This window comes from Caloenas nicobarica, chromosome Z (genome assembly GCF_036013445.1).
Source record: "Caloenas nicobarica isolate bCalNic1 chromosome Z, bCalNic1.hap1, whole genome shotgun sequence".
NCBI classification, from domain to species: Eukaryota; Metazoa; Chordata; class Aves; order Columbiformes; family Columbidae; genus Caloenas; species Caloenas nicobarica.
Window position 1 is genome coordinate 29,545,862 of NC_088284.1, and position 21,520 is coordinate 29,567,381.

A 21,520-nucleotide genomic window follows, 5' to 3' on the forward strand; every position below is an offset into this window, starting at 1 on the left:
AAATAGTCCTCTAAACTGTATTCTGTTTTATATAAGATAAATAAATATATTACAGTAGTTACTGTTTTGAGTATTGATAACTAAAAAAAAAATTGCACAGTAGAAATAACATCTCAAATTATTTCCTTAAATGAATTTTAAATAAGTAAATGGTGTAGTTTGGATAGGATAGTTAAATAGCAAATATGCTCAATTGGATGCTGTTACCATATATTTATATTTTAGTAACATTGTAAGTGTAGCCTTTGCATGCCATTAAATTGGAGTTGCATTCTATAAACACTGCGAAGTCACAGAAAGCTCACAAACTATGGGTAAGTCTCTAAAAGTGATTTGATACCAGAAATGTGGACTAACATAAGTGATAAAGATAATTTAAATTGAAAATACAATACTTAATTTGGCAGTGACTTTGGTGTAGTTAAATGCAGGAATTAAAAAAGGCGGACTGAAGCACTTACTGCTCTAGGCCTAAAAGGGTTATTTCAAAAGCATTTGCGTTAAATCTGAGATAGAAATACATTGAAGAGACCAGAGATGCAGGATAGTCAAGATAGTGATGGTAATATTGTAAAAGGTTTCTAGCTGTCTGCATCTAGAGAAAGATTGTAGATATGCCTGAAGCACATAGCTAGGTGTTCAGAATGAACAGGGGGAATTATGAAACCTCTGAGTTATAGCCCTTGGTGACTATTTCAAGATGTAATTATTCCTAGGCTAATAGAAGTTCCCTCCAACTGTTTTTATGCTAATGTTTTTGTTTAAAATATGATTATTAAATTGAAAGTTGGAAAGCCTATTTAGAAAGAGTAATTATTTTTATCTATTTTGAGGGGAGGGTTTGATGCTTAATCTAGATAACATTCCCACAGTGCTGCATACAATGAAATCTATGCTAGTTCTTTACTGATCTCATCTGCTGAGTGACTTAATAAAAAGCTATTGACTTCTGCATCATTCAGGGCTTGCAAGATAACAGTATTTTCAATGCCTGCTAATATCAGTGGAAATTCCCACCACCTCAGTAGTCACATCTGCCGTGCCCTTTTATGTCATCAGTGTCTAGAGAAAAGGATATGCAATTTCCTACCTATCTTAAAACAAAACAAAACACATTCACAAAAAACCCCACAACAACAAAAAACCAGAAATGTCATGAAACCTTTTACCTGTTGATACATTTTTGTATCTCTCTGTCTTTAAAATTGGCATGCAACAATTTAAAATTGGCATGCAACACTTTAAAATACATTTTCTTGATTCAGGATTCTTGTTATAGTGATTTTAGTTAGGCAATAAAGGAAGCGTGTTAACAGCTGTGAAAATTTACAGCTATAGAATTACCTCAACTAGGTTTTAAGTTCATACTTCTCTGTTTAAAAAGAAGAAAAAAGTGATACTGGTTTTCAAGTTTCTGATGCTGTGATCTACTGAGAAGAGAAACAAGATAGGTGTTACTGAAAATAGAAGGTACAGCATTGATTTTGGCTATAAAGAGTAATGCTGGAGTATATCTCTCAGAATAATCCTTATATTGAGCTGTTTTTCCCAAGTCGTACTATTCCATCTTTCCTTATTGCACATTTTTCTTGCAGTTAATTTCCTTACTTCCTCATTTCTTTGTTTTAAGTTGTTTATTCCTTTGTCAGACTACTCAAGACTGCAGTTGTGAAACCATGCAATGCTTCTTCACCAGAAGGTTTTCTTTTTTTTTAGCCAGGATTCATCAGATTCTTCAGTATAGCTTGTAGAATCACAAAAAGCTAATTTGCACACATGCATTTCTCACAAGATGCTTTTACAGTCTGAAGTCTTCACAGTAAGTGAATTTTCTGTCTCAAGGAGACACACACATTACTGAAAGTGTTGACTTTGAGCATCTGTTATGCCTATGGCACACCAAGACAGAAAACACAGAATCCAAGCACTGCTGGTTGACTGTGTCTTAGGTCAGCTGCACTGGTGGCGACTGTGTCATTTTGCTGATTTGTCAGCACTTGGACCCTAACACTAGCACCCATTTTCCTTGCCCACAAGTTCTTTCAGTTCAACCAGGTCACTGGTAAGAAACACAAGAGTGATTTTGTGATTCCAAGGTCCCATATGGATCCCACAGAGCAGCTGTGCTTGGACTTGCCTTCAAGCCTTCCCTTCTACACCTCAGCAAGCAGAAGTGAATCTGAAAGAAAAACGAAATGCAGGTGGAAATTTAAGGTACAAAGGTCAGTGCCACAAAAATGTCTAAAGCTTCAGCCCTGTTAGCACTGCCACTTTCTGTCCCTGCTGTTTTGTCAACAGCATTAGTACAAAGCATCATGTAAGTATTGTAAGCTATGTTTATCTTTTAAGCAGTTTTGCAGAGGCTGTTCTTTAGAGACATCTTCAGAGACACAGTCCCATTGGAAAAGATATTTCATAGCCTTTTCCCAGTCCTGAAAGCTGCACCCAGAGCTAGCCTGTGTAGGACAGTGGTATACCTCTCAGAAATTATGGCTGCTCAGTCATCTCTGCTGGTTCATCAGAGCATTGAAGGGAATCAGATTCTAGCTAATCTGCATGTGTCATCAGGATTGCTTATTTCTGTTTAACTATGATTTTATAAGACTGCTGTACCAGGAATATTGATAGCTATAATTATGCAACCCCAAGGATTGTGATAGAATGGCCATGGCAAAAAGGCTTACTGTAGCCTTTCCCCATATATTTCTTGACATGTCCCTGAACGGATGTTAGATTGGCATCTTCAATTCTGCATAGGGAGCCAAGTGTTCATACTGACCAATAAACTAAGAACATTTTAGACGTCTTACACAGCCATGGTCCCACTGGAGGGACCCAAATGAATGTGTAGGGGAGTTAGAGGTATCATGCTTGTCACTCAGCAGTTTAAAAATTCCAAGTCTTTTAAGAAAGTTATTTTCTGAAAATACTCAAAAAACAGTAGCTGAGTTCAGGATAAGAAAGGCCTCTCATCCATCAATAGCTGGTTAAAAGATACCAAAGGATAGAAATAAATGATTCATTTTTGTCACTGGAGGGACATTAGCTGTCTGGTCCTAGATGGGTATGTGGTACAGTTTGTACTATCCAGCATATTTATTACTAGAAATGGAGGTGATAACATTTGCTTACAGTACTGAAATATTCAGGGTAATAAAAATGAAAGCCAAGTGCAAGCAGTGGCAGAAGACTCTTATGATACTGAGTGGTGTTCAGCAACATTTATGTTGTTTTCCTTTCGTTGCAAAATGAAGTAGTAAACTGGAAGGATACAGAGAAGATAAATAAGAATGTCAGGTTTAAATTACTTCCTGATGAGGAATATGTAAATGGACTAGAATGCTTCAGCCAAAACAAGAGATGACTGAAGAGGGAGAATGATAGAGGTAATTAAAATCATGAGAGGCATGGCAGAATTGGATGGGCTGCTATTATTCAGTGTCTCAGAATAAAAGAACTAGAGGACATTAAATAGAATTATCATTACCCCAGAGCATGGGTTCAAATAATGGCAGATTCTTGGAAAAAAAAAATGCAGTAAAGTGTATTAAGCTCAAAGAAACTGTACTTGCACGTGGAGATCTTTGATCTGCAAGTCCCTGGGAGCTGAGAGAGACTACCAGGAAAGTATTGCAATATGATTTCCCTGTTCTTATGTTCTTTCCTCATCATTCACCAATTCCTCATTGTTTGACCTTGTCAGATAAAGAATTACAGGATAGAAGGACCTCTAGGCTACTCTTAGTATGCCTGTTCTTATGAAATATCCTACAATTTGATGACGATAATGTCTTCAGTTACAATTTTAACTCAGGCATCATCAAAGGATTTTATGTATTTATCAAATAAGGTCATGTATTTATTATTTGCTCTCTGAAGACAATTGAGAACAATATGTGATCCTAGTTAAACCACCGTAGGTAAACTTCAAATTACTAGCTTTTCAAAATGGTAGTCTTTCTTCACAGAATCTGTTTAGAGCATAAAATATCTCTTGGTCTTAGTTTTTTGTGTTTGTGTAAGATTCTGCTGAGACTAGTTCAAGTTATGATGGGACTCAGTGGACGAAAGGAAGCAAGGATGCTTTCTGTCTTCATCACTGGGAGGAATTAGCGAGTATATTTCTATGCATTTTAGTGGAATGGGGAATTATCCTTGCCAGCTATGCCAAGTTGAATGGCAAAAATATTGTGGCCACTTAGCAATGACCAGTAAAATTGGTTATATTCCTAATTAGCTGTGAACTAATTATGTTTAGCAAAGGTTATGTCAGACATGCTTCCCCAACACACTCCCCCAATCCGCTTGGCAGTGAAATGCACTGTGTGGGAGAGCAGTTTGTACTCAAGTATCTCCTAAAAAGTCTCAACTCTGCTGGTGTAAAACACGTCTTACTTGCAAGTTAAGTTTGCCTAGTGTTCACTCCTTTGATTGGATGCCTCATAAAAATCCCATTTACTGTAAGAATAACAAAGAACTTTTGGCTGAGAATGGGTTGTAGAGATATCAGTTGGCTTCATCACTATCAATGAGTTAACAGAGAAGGTAGGATGAACACATACCTTGCTTCTGCTGCCTAACATGTCTATGATTTATGTTCTGTGTGTCTGCACCAGTGACAAAAACAAATCCACACCATTCCAAAATTTGGACATGAACACAACTTCAGTTTGGTCCTAGAGCACTTACTGTGTAGAAAATTGCTAAGATTTCTGGAGGAATATGGTACTTGCATAGAGTCATTATAAAAAGTGAGGTGACATTTTTTGGGCAAGGCGGAGTTTTGGAGACCCCTAAAAGTGAAAAGCTGAAATTTGAGTTTGATGAAGGTCAAAAGAGGAAAGATAAAAGCACTCAAGTTGACGGGTGAGAATAATAAGCACAAAAAGGTGATAATATTTTCATTAGATCAGAGCCAGATTAAGCATACCTTCTCAAAGACGCAAGAGATGAACAAGCAGCAAAGTGAGGTTATCTCGGAGACTTTTGGTTAATTTCTTAGCTGAGTAGATAAAGAAGGATGTTCGAAATTATGTCAGAAAAAGTCCAAGATAACCACCATTACACTTATAATGAAGGATTAAAGGAAGGATTTTTTTAACAGTTTGTAGACATATTTTTTAATTGTAAATAGCTTCTTTCTTGATAATATTTTAAGCAACTTTTCGTTGTGAAATTTATTTTTAATGTTCTGTTGAACATGTATGAAGGCTTTTCCAGACAGCTCTTTCCATAGAACTTTGTTCAGCTTCCTAAAAAGTGGTTAAGTTTGTCAGCATCAGAAAACTTTCAGTTCGGAAAAACTATGCCAGCTTTCTTAAGATACAGTCTTGTGCTTTGTATTTTTCATTCTCTGGAGGAATTAATATTTCTTTTGTTTGCTCAGATGGGAAGTCAGAATTTTTTGGGTTGACTTAAGCTAAAGCTGAATATGAATTTGTTCAAACACAATGGCATGGCTCCAAGATAGGTCATTTACCAGTTTCTCTGCAGGAATTACGGGACGCATGTTGCCAGACAGCTAGATTGGCAAATAAACTAAATAATACTTTGTGTAGATGTACACAGCCTTGTCTTACAGAGGGGTGTGGTGAGGCCCTGACATGCCCATCTTGTGTATTCCCTCTGACCTGTGCTGTCAGACTGACCATGTCTTAAGACAAGTAGAGCCAATCCACAAATTTATTTTTAAGAAAGTATTTGCACTACTGTTATCTCATGGTGTTCCACTAAAATTGGCTTAACATTAATGCCTAAGCACTGAAAGACTCGTGGACAGCAGTGTATGACAATACTCTAAAGTTTTTGTTACAGGATCTTTAGTATTACATTAATAGGTTTTTAACAAAATATAGCCATCATGCAAGTCAAGAAATAAGAATCTAAAAAGAATTGAGCAGTTTGCCAAGTAGCATACACACTAGAGACAAGCATCAGTATTACATCCTTTTTAATGCTATTTTATACTTGTTCAGTCATCTTGACATAATATAATAAGCCTACCTATAAATGTCAATAGCTTTTGCCTCTACATAATTTGTATGGTAGCACTCTGAACAAATGGAGCCTGAAAGAACGTAAGTAGTTAGGGAGGAGTTCTAGGGAAGAATGAAAATAGAGGGATGTGATGCCATTACAGCAATAGGATACAAAAGGATGAAGGCTCTTGTTATGATAATTTAGCAAGAGTTGCTGACAGCCGAAATATAGTATTTGACCAGCTGGGCAGATGACAAATGTAAAGAAAACATAAACTTGCGACGCGATTTTTAGAAATTATCAGTGATAAAAAGTAGGAACAACAGAAGAGGGTGTTGATGATGAACAGCGTTCAAGACCATGATGACTAAGAGATTTAGTGAAGAGATAGTGGAAGATAGATGGAACATAGATAAAAATTAATAAGGAAATTCATAGAGTCAGAATATTCTGAATACTTTTCAAATATTTTTTTTTCATATAGATTAGTATTATGCACACCACAAAAAGTTAAATACTGAAGGTTGCTGTTTGAGATTCGTTGTCTGAACTGTCATGGCAAGGAGAGAAGCTGACCACAAGTTGAATTCACTGTTAAGATACAGTTTAACTACATGCAAATGAGAACAAAAGTGATTACAAACCCCCATCTTAACGGCAAATAAATTACCAGAACTATATGTATGACATCAATATACATGCAGCAAACTTACCTTTAAAATTAAAGACGTTTTATGGTCTAGAATGTGTGCAAACTGTTTTTTTGGATCCTTGACATGATCTCACAGGGAGACCATGCAGCTTCATTTCTTATTATCAGTCATCAGAACTATATGGAATGCAGTCAGAACAGGTGTGGTGAAGAGGAGGGCAGTTTAACAAATCCAATGTTTCGTTTATTAACAGAGCTACTTTGCACCCAGAAAAACAAAGGCATGCATTGTAGTAACTGTATGTTAATTTTATTTCATCTTTATATTATTTTTATTTCATCACCCTTAATTGAATTTTGAAATAAAGTGGTTTTAAAGTAGGAGAGTAGGTTTTGCTATAATTTTTTTTAAAAAGCTTTTTTTATTTTGAAAAGCATTTAAAAAATTGTCCTGCCTGTTTGGTACTTAGTGTGTTATGGTTTAGGGGAAGAAAGAAAAAGCAAACAAATACTTTACTTGGTTACTTAAAAAAAAATGCGCTCGCATACTGCCTATCAAAATTCCTTTCATGGCTTCCACCATCAAATGACTTTTCCATTGTGAAATTTGAGATCAATTACTCCTGATTTAGTATGCATGCCAACACTTAAACCAGCCAATTAGCTTGTATTTGTGAGTATTGATAATTATAGAATAATCACAGATGTTTGGACAGAGTATGTTTTCTAAACACATTCTGCCCTCCCACAGCCCTCTTGCTTCTTGATTCATTTACTTCCAGGGAATTAAACAGCCCAAGATAGAAAACACAAGGACTCCTAGCTTTGTTTTGAATTTGTGAGAGGGACTGAGCACAGTAGTCATTGAATATTTCTCATAAAATCGCTCATCAGAATTCATATTTAATAAATTAGCAAAAATGTTACTTGTGCAAAATAATGTAAAATGTGTACACATGACTTTAGTGTGGCTTTATGGATTTTTTCATTCATTTTTAAAGCTTGTTCTCTTTTCCAATAACCTGATTCTTTGGTAAGATATACTAGCTGGCTTTATGGTTTGTGTTTTAATTGGTAAGAGCTGGATTATTAGTCTATAAAATAGCAAGAGGTAGTTACCTTCACAAAATTTGTGTAGTTATTTACTTAATATTCATATTGTCGTCGTTAATTTGTGGCAGATGCACTATATTTAAGTCTTAGAATTCAAATTAATGGAAGGAACATGTAAAAAAACTTCAATTATAAATAAACCTCACTGAAATCCAGTGAGCTATTTTTGAATGGAAGAAGTATCGTCTTCATTTCCTGTCGAGAGTAAAACTGTCGGATTTCTTTGTTAAGTGTAAATATTTGTAATTTTGATTGAATGAAATTTGAGGGAAAAAAAAGTGAGAAGTTGCCTCCTCTCTGTCCTGAAGGCCTGAGAGGTGTTAATTGCAGTGATTAACAATTGGTTACATGCTTCTGTAGAAAAAGTCAGAGAACGACTGCCAAAAAAAAAGGAATAGATGACCATATTTATAATCTTGAAAATAATATTGAAATTTAGAGCAGTATGAAATAATATTTTTAAGAACTTAAACTGCTACAATAACTTCTATGAATTATTTGAGGTTATTTCTTCTTTTAATTGCTAAGTGACTTATGGTTCATTTGTGTATATTCTCTTCCCAGAACCATATACAATTTATAAAGTTTTAAGAGAGTAGACATGATACTCAGATAAAATGCCAATAGTTATGCTAATAGGGATCAGCAAAAATAATTATCTGCCTGGTGGTTGATTCTGTAGGACTGCCGTTTTTATACGCTTTTTGTTTCAACAGACGAAATGTATGTCAGTTAGTGACATTACCACATTTGGGGATTTCTGCATAGTTTTGTCTGTAGCGTGATGTTCTTTTATGTCAAATGCCTTGTGAAAGTCACAAAACAAAAAGCTAATTGTGACAGTGGAGAACAGTGGTTTCTAACAACTCTGCCTTATAAAATGGAATTCCCCTTATGCAATCAAATTTTATGTCCCATATAAAGGGCTTCAGAAAATGGCTTTTTCACATTTTCACACTAATCGGTTGCTTTTCTAGACCCTTTGCAAACAGTGTTCTTTGACATTTTGAAAAGCAGTTGCTGTTTATTCCGCACTAAATTGCCTGCATACTGCTGATTTGCTCATGTACAGGACTCTGCATTGTGTGTGCACAGTGAGTTCAATAAATCACATTTTATGCATGTGCAAATAACTGCTTACACACAATTTATGCCTCTGAGACTGTCACAGATTTCAACATATAAACCAAAAGCCCTGCAAAAAGCATCAACTAGTAAGACAGACATCACAGTGAATACAAAACCGGTTTCAGATGGGATTATGTTCAGCTTAAGTACATTTTCCATCCAGGTTTTCTAAAGCCCAACTGCTAGCAGAAAGTAGGACTTGGATTTGGGGGATGGAGAAGGAATGGAGAGATATTTGGGCCATCACGTAAGTTTAGTTACACATGGATATAAGGTGTTGACAGCCAGTGGGAGCCCACGGGTGAAATCAGAAGGGCAAGAGCAGAGACATATTCAAAGAAAGTAGAGACAAAGTGAGAGGAAGGTAGGAGCAGGATAGTGAGAGAGGTTTGGGAAGATGATTGGATTTTGCAGTGAGAAAGACCTTGAAAGGAAAGTTGGAGGCTCTGGTGTGCATCCTGGGGCAAGAGGATTTTGGAATTTAAGGGCTCTCTCTAAAAGAAAAATGAGACTTTGACTTCTGAGACAATAGGTGTGTGGAGCTGAAATATCTGGGGCAGGAGCATAGGAAGGGTCAAGTTTTTCATGCCAGAAGAGGAGAAAAAAAAAAACTCTGGATCTGAGAAGGATGGTGATTGGATTGAGTAGCCTTGGTTTGGAGAAGGAACTGGATGCTTTGAGGACTTGAATTTGGTGGAGGCATTGAGACTGAGTTAGAGCTTGGGACATGAGATCGGGAGTCAATGGGACAGGTTTGCAGACATTCATGCAGGAAAAGTGCCATCGTCTTATGAACCTCTAGCAATATATGCCTTTTTCTTTGTTGGAAATACAGAACTCATAGTACATTTTAACTGGCAAATCTTGCAACTTAGCTATTATATTAGTGTAACCAGAATATGATGCCACATGGTGTGCAAATGCAAGAAGGCTGGTATTTATGCAAGAAGTTCAGGATGATATCTCATTTGTGAAAACAGTATAAAATCACTGCGTCCTTGAAAAAAGTACAGAATGCTGGTAAATTTTGTTCCATTTCTTCAAGCTGTCATCAGGTCTGAAGAGGACAACAAATTGGAGGACAGGCTGACAGGCTCGGTGGCAGGGCTGCCATTCAGAGGGACATAGACAGGCTGGAGGAATGTGCTGAAAGGAACCTTGTGAAATTCAACAAGGACAAATGCCGAGTCCTGCACTTGGGAAGGAAGAGCACGTGGCAATGAGCCCGGTTGGGCACTGACAGCCTGGGAGCAGCTCTCTGGAAAGGGCCTGGGCGTGTTGATGGAGAGCAAGCTGTGCATGGGCTGGCAGCCTGCCCTGGCAGCAAAGAAAGCCAACAGCGTCCTGGGCTGCATGAACAGGAGCAGGATGTATGAACAGCAGTAGGTGAGGGAAGTTTTTATCCCCTGCTACTCAGCAGACCACATCTAAAATACTATGATTTTGCACCCATCCCCAACAATACAGGAAAGAGGGCAGTAAATTGGAGCAGGTTTAGTGGAGGGACATCAGGATGCTCAGGGGCCTGGGACACCTGACCTGTGAGGAGAGGCTGAGGGAGCTGGCTTGTTCAGTCTGGAGATGAGTTGGCCATCGGGAGGATCTCCAGATGACCTTACCATGCCTACAAGGAGACTACCAAGAGGACAGACTAGCTGTTCACAGTGCTGCATGGCAGGAGGATGAGCAATAATGGATGTGAGAGGTTCAAACTGCAAATAAGAAAAACACTGTCACTGTGAGGACAGTTAAATCGTGGAGCAGTTGCCCACAGAGGCTATGCAATCTCCATAATAATATTCACTATGATGAACTGTGAATTAGCTATTACCACTTCAGAGAGAGATCTTGGTAATACTGTGATTTGTTTTCCGAAAACATTCAATGTACAGCCATAGTCAAAAGATACGCAGGAACGATTAGAGTCAGAACAAAATGGAAAACATGTCATTATCTAGATTCATGGTGATCCCACATCTCCAGTTTTGCGTATAATTTTAGATTACATCATCTCAAGGAAGGATAAAGCAGGGTAAAGCATAATGCAGAAAGGTCGAAGTATGGAAGCGTTTCCAGACAAAGAAAATTTACAACTTTTTTGTTTGGAAAGGATATTACAGAAAACAGATACAAGAGGTCTGTAAAATTATGAGTGGCGTAAAGATGTTTTAGGAAAGATTGTTCACTGTCTCTCAGAAGCATTATTACATTCACGATTATATCAGCCATAATAGATAGGGCAAAACAATTGGCACTGAGGGCCAGATATACACATTTTCATTTTAGAGAACAGCGGCAACTTACTTCCAATCCCAAGGGCTGGATGCCCATTAGTGGTCAGAGCATATTACTGGAACATATCCGAGCTCTTGGAGCTCATGTTCTGGTTTAGTTTCACCTGAAAGGAAATAAATTTATTTGCTCTAAGACTATTCCACCAAGGGACACGAAGTGCAGTAAGTGGGGGCGATATGAGATCTGGTTCAAAAGTATGCACGGACACATATAGGGAAAGAAAGTCCTATCAATGCCATTTTAACACATTGTTCTGAGCACAGTTTCCAAAGCGCTGGCATCCTAAGGTGCCGGTTGCTGCAAGAGCACATATGGGAAGGCGTCAGTCTGTACTTGCCTTTTTTCTTATAGTCTTTCAGTAGCTCTATCTAGCTGCTGCACCTCATAATCAGAAAGAGGAGATTGCATCAAAATGATGTTGATACATCTGATTAAGAACAAATGTTCTTAGGTAATTTAATTTTACATGAGCACTTACAATGTCAATGTTTGTTATAGATTGCATCTTATTCATTTGGGCACATTTTTAGAGTACAATTTGCCGTCTCGTATCTTATATTCTTTAGTCATAGCAAAATGAGGTCAGTCATTGGGAGAATATTTTAAATTGTTTGTAGTCTTATTTGAGTATTGCTAGTACCTCAGAAGGAGGTTGCAAAAACTTGGGCAGGGACACATGCAAGAGATGAGCCTATTGATGTTCTGGTGAAAATCCTTTCTGATTTGCATGCTTTGGTGGGTACAAAAGTGTGAATTGCACAGAACATTGTTGTTGCTATCTAGTAGCAGGTTTCCCCTAACGGTCTGACAGACTCCGCTGGCACTGTCCATGCATATTCATGTGATTTGGGAGGAAGTTCTTGTTCAGAGTATAGCAATACAGCATGCACCAAAAAGTTAAGTAAAATTTATGTTTTAACAAATACACGCCTGTGTAGAAATTATTTGGGGACTGTACTCGTCAAGTAAGATACAGTTTATTTTTTTTTTTTATTTGAAGCTCCCTCAGCTCTTCTGCTTCATAACTCAAACCCCTACTCCATGTTGCTGTACAGTTTCTGAGAACTCTACGGCTCTCAGTTTCTATCTTCAGGGAGCTAAAACCAAACGCAGAGACATGGCTTATTTCCACTCTAGCTGGAGAGACAGAGATCTGAATGTATTTTTCATGTCTATTAAAGACAGTAGTCATAGTATAGATCACAGAGTCCACAGTAACCTTTGTGCATGATGTTAAGGAAGCTTCTTTTCTCTGTGATTCCCAAAGCAGAGACTCGGGCTGAATTCCAGAAAGTGTTATTAAATAAATAATTTCTTTGCAAGGCACAGCATAGAGAGCAGCTCAAGCTGGGTGCCTCCAGAAGAGGGACCCTGAGCAAAAAAACCCTGGGAAATTATACCCTTACAATCTAAGCTTCCCGCTCATCACACATCAGTTTGGGCAGACTGCAAAATTGGAGCCTGGGGTCTCCCGTTCTTCATTGGATCCCTTCATTTTTGTCAGATGGCCTGTTTCTTATCTTTGTGGGTAGTTTTTTGTCTTTGACAAACCCAACTAGATGTCAGTCAGTCCTGTCCTTCAGTTGCTAATTTGCACTTGCAGCTGGGGTGAAAAATAAGTCCTTGGCAATAACCAAAATGTTCTCCTGTTTCTCATCTTCTTTTAGACGCACCGTTCCATTCCTTTACCTATCTCTAGGGATGTAGCTCCTGCTGAACAAACAAAAGCTCCTTTATCTTCTTGCTTGAACAAATTCTTGCTTAACGAGGCAGAAAGTTCAAAAGTTCACAGCTGGTGGCCTAAGCAAACTTAGTTACTTATGCTAAGCGAGTTCTATATAAGCAGTTTCTAAACAAGTTCTATTAAGAAGCAGTATACCAAATAATTCAATAAGCTAAGGCAGGCTGTTCCCTAACCATGATCATATAGGGTTTCTAAATCTGATCCTTGGTTTCAGTACTGTACACAAGTTTATTTGGTAATACACTTCAGGGGAAAGAAATAGTTCTCGTTCTTTGTTAACATCTGTTAAGTCCTAGAACTCCATTTACAAAATAGTTGTACTATTGACATTTTCAGCTGAAGCTTAATCAATTTATGGATGGTAAAAAAGAGACTATTTCAGCAATACAGTTGAAATCTATTCCACATAACTGGCTGTCAACTTCCAATAGCTTTACTCACACTCAGGGAAGCCCCAGGGATTACATATGGTGTATAGGACTACCAAGTCAAAACTGATGTAGCTGCATGTTTGCATAGTTCCCTGCTTATCCCTATTGATCCAAAACCAGCCTTTCGCATTTTGGTTTATATTTGAGTATAGAAATAAATAAAAAGAAAACATGAATAGCAGTCTTGACTAAGACACTCCAGAGAGGATAATGCACACTAAAATAAATGTATAAAAAGGCAAAGTGAATGATATAGCATTAGTGATAAAATCTAATGGCATCTGCGAATTAAATTTTAAAAGTAGAACGTAACATAAATCTAGGTTTCTATTTGACAATAATGTTTAAAAATAGTTAGAAAAGAAATTAAGAAAAATGCGGGTTTAAAATTGAGGTAAGTTTTTAAATTAGCATTTTGGCAGAAGGCATTTAAAGAAGACTAACATTTTTTAGATTTTTTTTACTGAATTACTACTGTTATTTTTCATTAATTAAAATTATTGTTAAATTAACATGATTTTAACATAATCTAAAGCATAACATAAAGAACAAAGAGGTCTATGTTCTACTTTAAAGAGATCTTTGGCACCTTTAAGCAGATGTTTAGCTCATGCACTTGCATAAAATTTGTGGTGTTGTAATCTAAAACACTTTAAAAGTAAATCCTTGGACTTTTTTACTTTTTTGTTGTTGTTGTTCTAGAGCCAGTATAGCGTAATTAGCCTTGGGGCAAATCTTAGCCAGGGTGGAGTCTCTGAAAACCATCATAAAACATCATCACTCTCTTGACTAGCATGAAGATTTCACATATAGTCTCCAAAATAAGAGAAATAATTTTAGAGATATTCTGATGTATGCAGATCTAGAAAGCTAGTACCTGTACATGACAAACTTATCCAAATTGCATTAAAATAAACAATAAAATGAAATGCAATGATATCGTGATGTCTAACCAAGAGTGATTCTCCAAAGAAAGAATCTCTGTATCTCAGTAATAGTAAAGTAGTCATTAAATGAACAGGAGGATGGGTTTACCTATGTATTTTTGAGTCAGGTCTCTGATGAACTATCTTAAAAAGGATATCAAAGAAAGAAAATATTTTGCTTTGGAAGGCATGAAAACAATGGTGCTGTAAAAGTTCTGGGCAAAATATTAATTCAGAAAAAAAATACAAAGAAACAGTCAATATCCACCACTGAAAAGGAAAAATGTTGAAATTCCAGCAAAGTTCTGTATTAGGACCCTTTTAAAAAATATATTTCTCAATTATCTTGATAAGGTCTGAGAATGTTAAAATGAAAATTACTGGTATGTGAACACCAACTATACACAATTGTTTATACTAGTCGAAAACAGAAGACTGAGGAACTTCAGGAAGGCTTAATTAAGCTGGACTAGAAGCAGCACAGTAGTGGATTAAAAGTGAGGAACACACGCTGAGGCACAGTGGTGTGCGGTGGTGCACACTGAAGGGGACACTTCATACCCACCTTGAGATTCCAAAAGACATGATGTCGGTGCAGAGGATAAGAGCCTGGGCAGCTCAGCAAAGACCTATTTTCCAAAAATCAAAGAATGTGTCATAAAGATTGAGATTTACCTGAAAACAGAATGGAAATCCAGGCCACTACGACTGCATTCCTTCCTTGTCCTTCATCAGAATCGGATCTGCGTTTGCAGCAGGGCTCCCAGGCTCTTCCCTGTGCCACAACCTGCTGTCTATCACAGTTGCACAGACACGTCTCTAACCTCTTATCTTGACATTTGCAAGAACTATGGTCCTATGGTACTTCTCTTACTACATAGAGGAGTCAGGGGAGAGATGAAGAGGAAGCACCTTCTGGCAGGATCCCACGCTCAGGCCATTCTTGAGGTCACAGGATCTTTACTTCCACTTGAAACTTCCACTTGAAAGGCTGTGTTTGCATCTGTTTATATATTTTTAAGGTAGTATCAGCATACAAGCAATAATTTAAAAACTGAAATTTAACCTGGTATGTTTCACGTGGAGATATAATATTAAAGCAAGGAGGATTTATTTAGAAGAGTGTTTTGAAAATAAAAATTCAAATGTATTTGTGCTGTTGAAATATGTGTGTACACATACAGATGTGTCTTGATTACTGGAGAATTCAGATGAGTAGATTTAGGGAATCCAGAGATTAATTGCTCAATAGATTAATCTATTACAGTATATGTAGTCTTTCACTTCTAGATCACTGAAGCAAATTCAGTGGAAGAAGGCACCAAAAGAGAGGTCTGGCTAACATAAGCAGATAGCATTACTTTACTGTAATAAAGAGTGCCAAATCCAAACAGTCAAATGTTTCCATCACATGGAATGCTTCCAGACATGGAAGACAGAGTTACTTTTTAAATCTTTCAAAATCAAATCCACAGAGAGCTTCTTGTCCAACAAGTGAGGAAACCTAGCAGTGAGGTGTGAGATTTCCTGCTTCCATTTGTTCTGTAAATAACTGGGGAAGGAGGGTTAACTTTTATCTTTTTTTCTTTAACTCATTCTTGTTGCTTTTATAAAGGTTTTTATCTCCTAGTGCCTTTTTCAGCAGGTTTTCAAAGACGCTCAGATACTGTAACAAGGAGGCATTTCCCGCATGCTGCTTACAGGATGGACTACATGGACTTCGAGGACGATAGCCGTGGATGGCGGTTTGATATGGACATGGTGATAATCTACATTTATTCAGTCAACTGGGTAATAGGATTTATTGTGTTCTGTTTTCTTTGTTATTTCTTTTTCCCTTTTTAGTCTGTAATAATCACAGTTAAGGAAGAGAGCAGTCATGTGAACATGTGAACCACAATGTGTACAGAAAAAGCTTGAAGAAGGCAAAATGTTTGCTTGTTTTTATCATTCAGAGTTGTTATAGACTGCATCAAGCATGCTGTGAGGCTATTTGACACTTCCGCTATGCGTGACAAAGTACTTGAGTTTGGTTCCAGATACAATGTGAAAGCCAGATCATACTTCATTCAGTGGAAGTTGTGCCTTGATTTTGGTGGGAATGGGATTTACACCTAGTGTATAAAATATTACTTAGTTGAAATATGCAGTACTACTTGTTCTTAGGGGAGTTCTGTGTACTACAACAAAACATGATCCATAAAGTCTTTTTGGGGTTTAATTTTTAAGTTGACACGCATTGTTCACTTACTGCTGCTTCGGTTTCTCATACATAAAAACAATAAAGTTGCTTTTGGGAACACAAGATTGTAAGCACTGCAGTGCTGCACCATGCATTATATAGACATTCATCAGACCTGTTTTGATGGTGTAATCTGAATTCTGGAAAATTTTGACAACCGATAGACTTGTCAGCATTCTACTTTGGGGATGTGCTGCATTCAGTGCCTAAAAGTTTGAGCCTATTAACCAAAAAAAGAAACAATACTGCATGCTGTGCTGACAGTTCATCTTTTCAGCAAATGGCAATCAGAAGGAAATGAACTAACAACCCCAAGTTCTGCACATTAAAGGGACCGTTTTTGTGCATATTCCCAGGGTAGGACTGTACCATTTTTAACCCATCCAGATGAGTGCGTTTGGACCCCGCAAGACCGCTAATGCAGGACAAGCAGCAGGCCTGCTGGCTATGGTATCATGAGACACTAACCTCAGTAAATATTGGAGAAAAAAGCATTCTCCAGTTTAAGGAATCAGTATCATTATTAAATTGCTGTAACAATTTGGGGATACTCTTTAAGTGTGGGCTCACCAGGACTATGTGTCTCTAGGGAGATCACAAAAGAGGACACAGTATTTATTCGCACCTTTCATGTGAAACAATTCTAAAGCACTTTATAGTTTTTCTATATATAGATTGATGAGTTACAGTATCAAACTGCAGCCAGTTCAGCAGTCATTCCATACTTTCTGCTTTACACAGTATTTTCAAATGAAAGTAAAAGAGCATCTATTAAATAATAAAAAGGATATTATTAATAGACATGTTTGCGGGAATTGGGTGCTCAAGAATGGTACATCGTAGTTCAGGGGCTTACTTTTCAGGAAGGTACAAAGACGTTTTTATGTCTAAGGGCATGACCCTGCAAAGTACTGTGGTTTCATCTAGAAAAACATGTGAGTATATGTATGTAGTCCCTCTGGTATCAGGATTTGTGTGGGAGACCCGTATTTTTTCAGTAGGTGGTGTACTCCCCTATTCTAGCAGAGAACAAGGAGAAATGTGTTGTGGAAGGTGCCATCTGCCAAATGTGATGGAATGAAAGGAAATGAATGCCGGGGTTTTGTTAAGCATGTGCTTATGCCTCTTTGCTGGAGCAGGGCCATCATGGTCAGCATCTTATAGTCTGCAAAGTGATCAGGACTAGAAACTTTCACTTAATCTGAAAAACAGCAGTAAATCAGCTACTGATACTTAGTTTTCTTATAGGCTGCATAAAATAATATCTTCAAGAAAATATGTGTGGAATTAAAAATTACAAGTCTAACTATACTGATTGGACTAAATAACTTTTGCCGTCTATTTTTAATATATGCAAATTTAAGGTGATATAATAATTGAAATTCACCATCACCATGTAGTTATGGTTGTGACAGAAATGCATTCTCTGTTATTACAGTATGCCTAATTACTTTGTGTCTACCTAAAGGTGATTGGCCCTATTACTGGTGGCATTAGGTATAATGTTTTGAAAGCTTTAACGTTGTGGTAAAGCACTTAGTGAATTTCCCTTTTTATATTTATACAAACAAGCCTTTTAAAAGCTAGGGGTTTTAGATCATAGGCTGATGTTTTGCTACATGCAGCTGTGTAGGTCTGTATGCTCGAATATTATCAATAATTTTAAACATTTTTCTCATCTCTGCCAGGACTGGGGTGCTAACTGCAATTTTTGTTTGTCTCTCTAATCTTGTGAATTTACTGCTCGCATCTCAGCAAAGAGAGGGACTGTTTCACCTGTTAAGCCAAAATTGCTTTTACCTTTTGATCTCGGAAAACACTAAAATGAAAAGATGTCATGAAAAATTACTTTAACTTAGTTGAAATAGTCTGAAATTCCGGTAATAATGTAATTTAAAATCATTTAACCAGGATATCTGATAAAGCAATATCCTTAAGGAAATATTCCAAAGTATGTTGAGAGGTAAGAAACGTAATATAGCTATTAACTAATTAGATGAGTAACAGTTACTTATATTATTGTTAATAGCGTGTTATCGTGATTTTATTCTGAAAAAGGCAACAAAGGAGAGTGAAAATTCCAATGTAATACTGGCCCCTTTTGTACATTTACAGCAAGAATTGTTGATTGAGGGTGGCTATATTTTCCTAAATTTAGGAGGAGTGACAATTTTGCATGGTATTTCTAACTGTGAAGCTCAGCCTTTCTTCAAGGCCTAAATAATAAACTGTTTCTTGGGCTATACTGTTTTACTTTATATTGTTTGTTATTAATTCCAGGGGATAATTAGTTTTAAAGGATTACAAATGTACATAATGAAGACTAATGCAAGTTGAAGAGACATACTTCATAGGAAAACACCTAAAAGGCATAGAATGGACGTACTTTTTTGTGTCCTTTGTTGTTTTTTGGGGATACATACTTTTGTAAAAATACAAGAACAATTGGAAGGCTCAAATCTGGTTTTCCTTGAATTCTACCTGTAAAATGCTGTTGATATCTGTGGGAGCAAGAGCAGGTCCTTTGAAATTCAGGCAATTTTCTGGTTATATTAATCCTGCTCTGCAAGCTTCTCTTTCTTATTTACAACAGTGTTAAAATGTTTGCAATAAAATTTGAGTAATGTGTAATATTTTGCATTAATTTCACTAGATTTTGCTTGGTGGAATTAAATTTTAATATTTTTTTCAATCAATGTCTTGTTTGTTTTTCTGTCTATTCTGTTTCTGCTTGGGGTGCAGCTAGGGTTAGTTGGATTTTTCACTACTGTGATTAACTCTTTTCATACAACCAGCCTTTTATTTGTTTTGGTACTTTCTGGGAAATGGTCAGCTCCAAGAAATCATCTTGGAGCAAGGTGTGGATCTTAACACATTCTGATAATGAAGACTACTCAGTGCTGGCACTCTTAGTACAGACCAATTAACTGTTGAAGGTGGCAGAAATCCAGGTCAGGACTAAGTTTGTCTCTGACAGGCAAAGGGACTTTGTGCACACTCAGAAGTTTATGAGTTTCTTGCCTTGCCCTGGTTTGTATCTCTCCTACCTACCAAAGGTCCAGTCATCTTTCTTCCCTCACACAATTAAAAAAAAATTCCCAAGCAGCAGCTGCACAGGGAGCAGGGAAGCACACCAGGTTCTTTCACAGCTGTGTATCTGCACACAGAAGCTGACATCTAAGTTAAGCCTTTGCCAGTACACTACATACACACATGAAATATTTATTGTGTGTCCACAACAGCATTACCACAGTTACTGACATTGAGATGGATGAGCCAGTTTAACTGAAATCAAGTTAATTTTCTTCATGCAGTTAGAAAATTCGCTTTTTAGTAGCTAGCTTGGTTTTTTTATTTTGGATTTAGTGTGAAAATAATGTGATAATATGGCTTTTTTGCCTGGGACAGACTTAATCTTTTCAGTAGCTAGCTGTGTTTTGGAATTGGTATGAAAAGAATATAAGAACTCACTGATATTTTGGCTGTTGCCAAGAAGTCCAAGGACTTTTTCAACTTTCCAGCTGCAGGTGCATAGTAGCGTGAGGGAGGGCACAGACAGGACAACGCCTAGATTGACATCCAGGCCAGTCAATGAAATATTCCCCACCATTAGCGTCACGCTCTGTATATATTAATAGCTAGAGTCGGCTCTTCAGCTAGTTAGTTGATGAGTTCAGTTCCATTTTCTTCAGTTCAGGAGTTGCGTGTTAGCTCAGCCTTTTGCCATTCTGCCATTTTGCAGTTGGCCAATGGGCTTTGCACCGTTTGCCTCTTTGGTCTCCTGCGGGGGTCGGCTGTTCAAGACCAGAGTGCTCTTCACTTCTGGGACTGGCTGCTGGGCACAAGACAGGCTGGGTATTGGTCACCAGTTAGTGAGAGCAATTCCACTGAGTATCCCTTATTGTAGGAGTAATAGTAGTAGTAGTAGTAGTAGTAGTAGTAGTAGTAGTGGTAGCAGGAGTAGTGGTTTGAGGGTTTGGGGGGTAGGGTGATGGGGTTTTTTTGTTATTAAACTGTTCTTAACCTGTAAGTTTCTCCCCTCCCTTTCAATTATCTCTCTCATCCCACTTAAGGGGTGGGGAAGAGTGAGCGAGAGGCTACCAGGGTCCTAATTGCAGGCCGAGGTTGAACCACAACAATGGGAAAAGATTGGTGAAGCAGCAGAGTTTGGTTTATTTTGTCATTTTTCAAGAAAAGTAGTGCTGATAACATGAACCTCTGAGAGGAAGAGTAGCTATTGCAGTTATCATGTGACAAGTAACTGTCTTGATGGTGTGTTGTGTTGCTTTCATGGATGTGTTTTCAGCATCTTTTGTCCTTGACAGCCCTGACCACTTCAGAACTGTGGGATGCACAGTCCCCCTGCGGAATTCCAGGTCTGTGCAAGTGGAGTTGCAGGCAGACAGAAAAGATGAAGGTAGGACACCAAGAGCATTCTGCTGGTGTACAGTCCCGCACCCAGGCAGATGCTGAGAGAGGCAAGATGTGCTGTGAATTGCTGTGGGCTAGATGTGGAGCGTGACAACAAGCTCTCCTTAGAGATACCCTTTACTTATCAGAAAGTTCTAAGACAGACAGCAATATAATAGCAGGCAGTGAGCTGGATTTAAAACTGGCTGAACGGACAAGCTCAGTGGGATCTGATCAGTGGCACAAAGACTACCTGAAGACAAGTAAGTAGTGGTGTACCCCAGGGATCAAAACTAGGTCCTGTCCTGTTCAACATCTTCATTAATTATCTGGATGATGGGGCAGAGCATACCTTCAGCAAATTGCAAAAGACGAAACTGGGAGGAGCTGCTGATACATCAGAAAGTTGTGCTGCTGCCCGGTAGAACCTTGACAGGCTGGAGAAATGGACTGAAAGGATCCTCATGCAATTCAACAAGGAGCACCACAAAGTCTTGCACCTTGTAACAGCCCCAGGCACCAACATATCCTATGGGTCACCCAGCTGGAAAGCAGCTCTGCAAAAAAGAACCTGGAGGTCCTGGTGGACACCAAGTTGAA

The 21,520-nt window shown here is 37.8% G+C and overlaps 1 protein-coding gene across 1 annotated transcript in view; it reads left to right on the plus strand.

The window, feature by feature from the left end:
* Window positions 1–17,918, plus strand: part of RNF180 (ring finger protein 180) — an 81,651-nt gene extending 63,733 nt beyond the window's left edge. Inside the window, exon 7 of the mRNA XM_065656783.1 lies at window positions 15,911–17,918. Coding sequence (XP_065512855.1) covers window positions 15,911–16,113 — 203 coding nt within the window. The 3' untranslated portion in view covers window positions 16,114–17,918. The remainder of the gene's footprint in view (window positions 1–15,910) is intronic.
* Window positions 17,919–21,520: the final 3,602 nt, after the last annotated feature.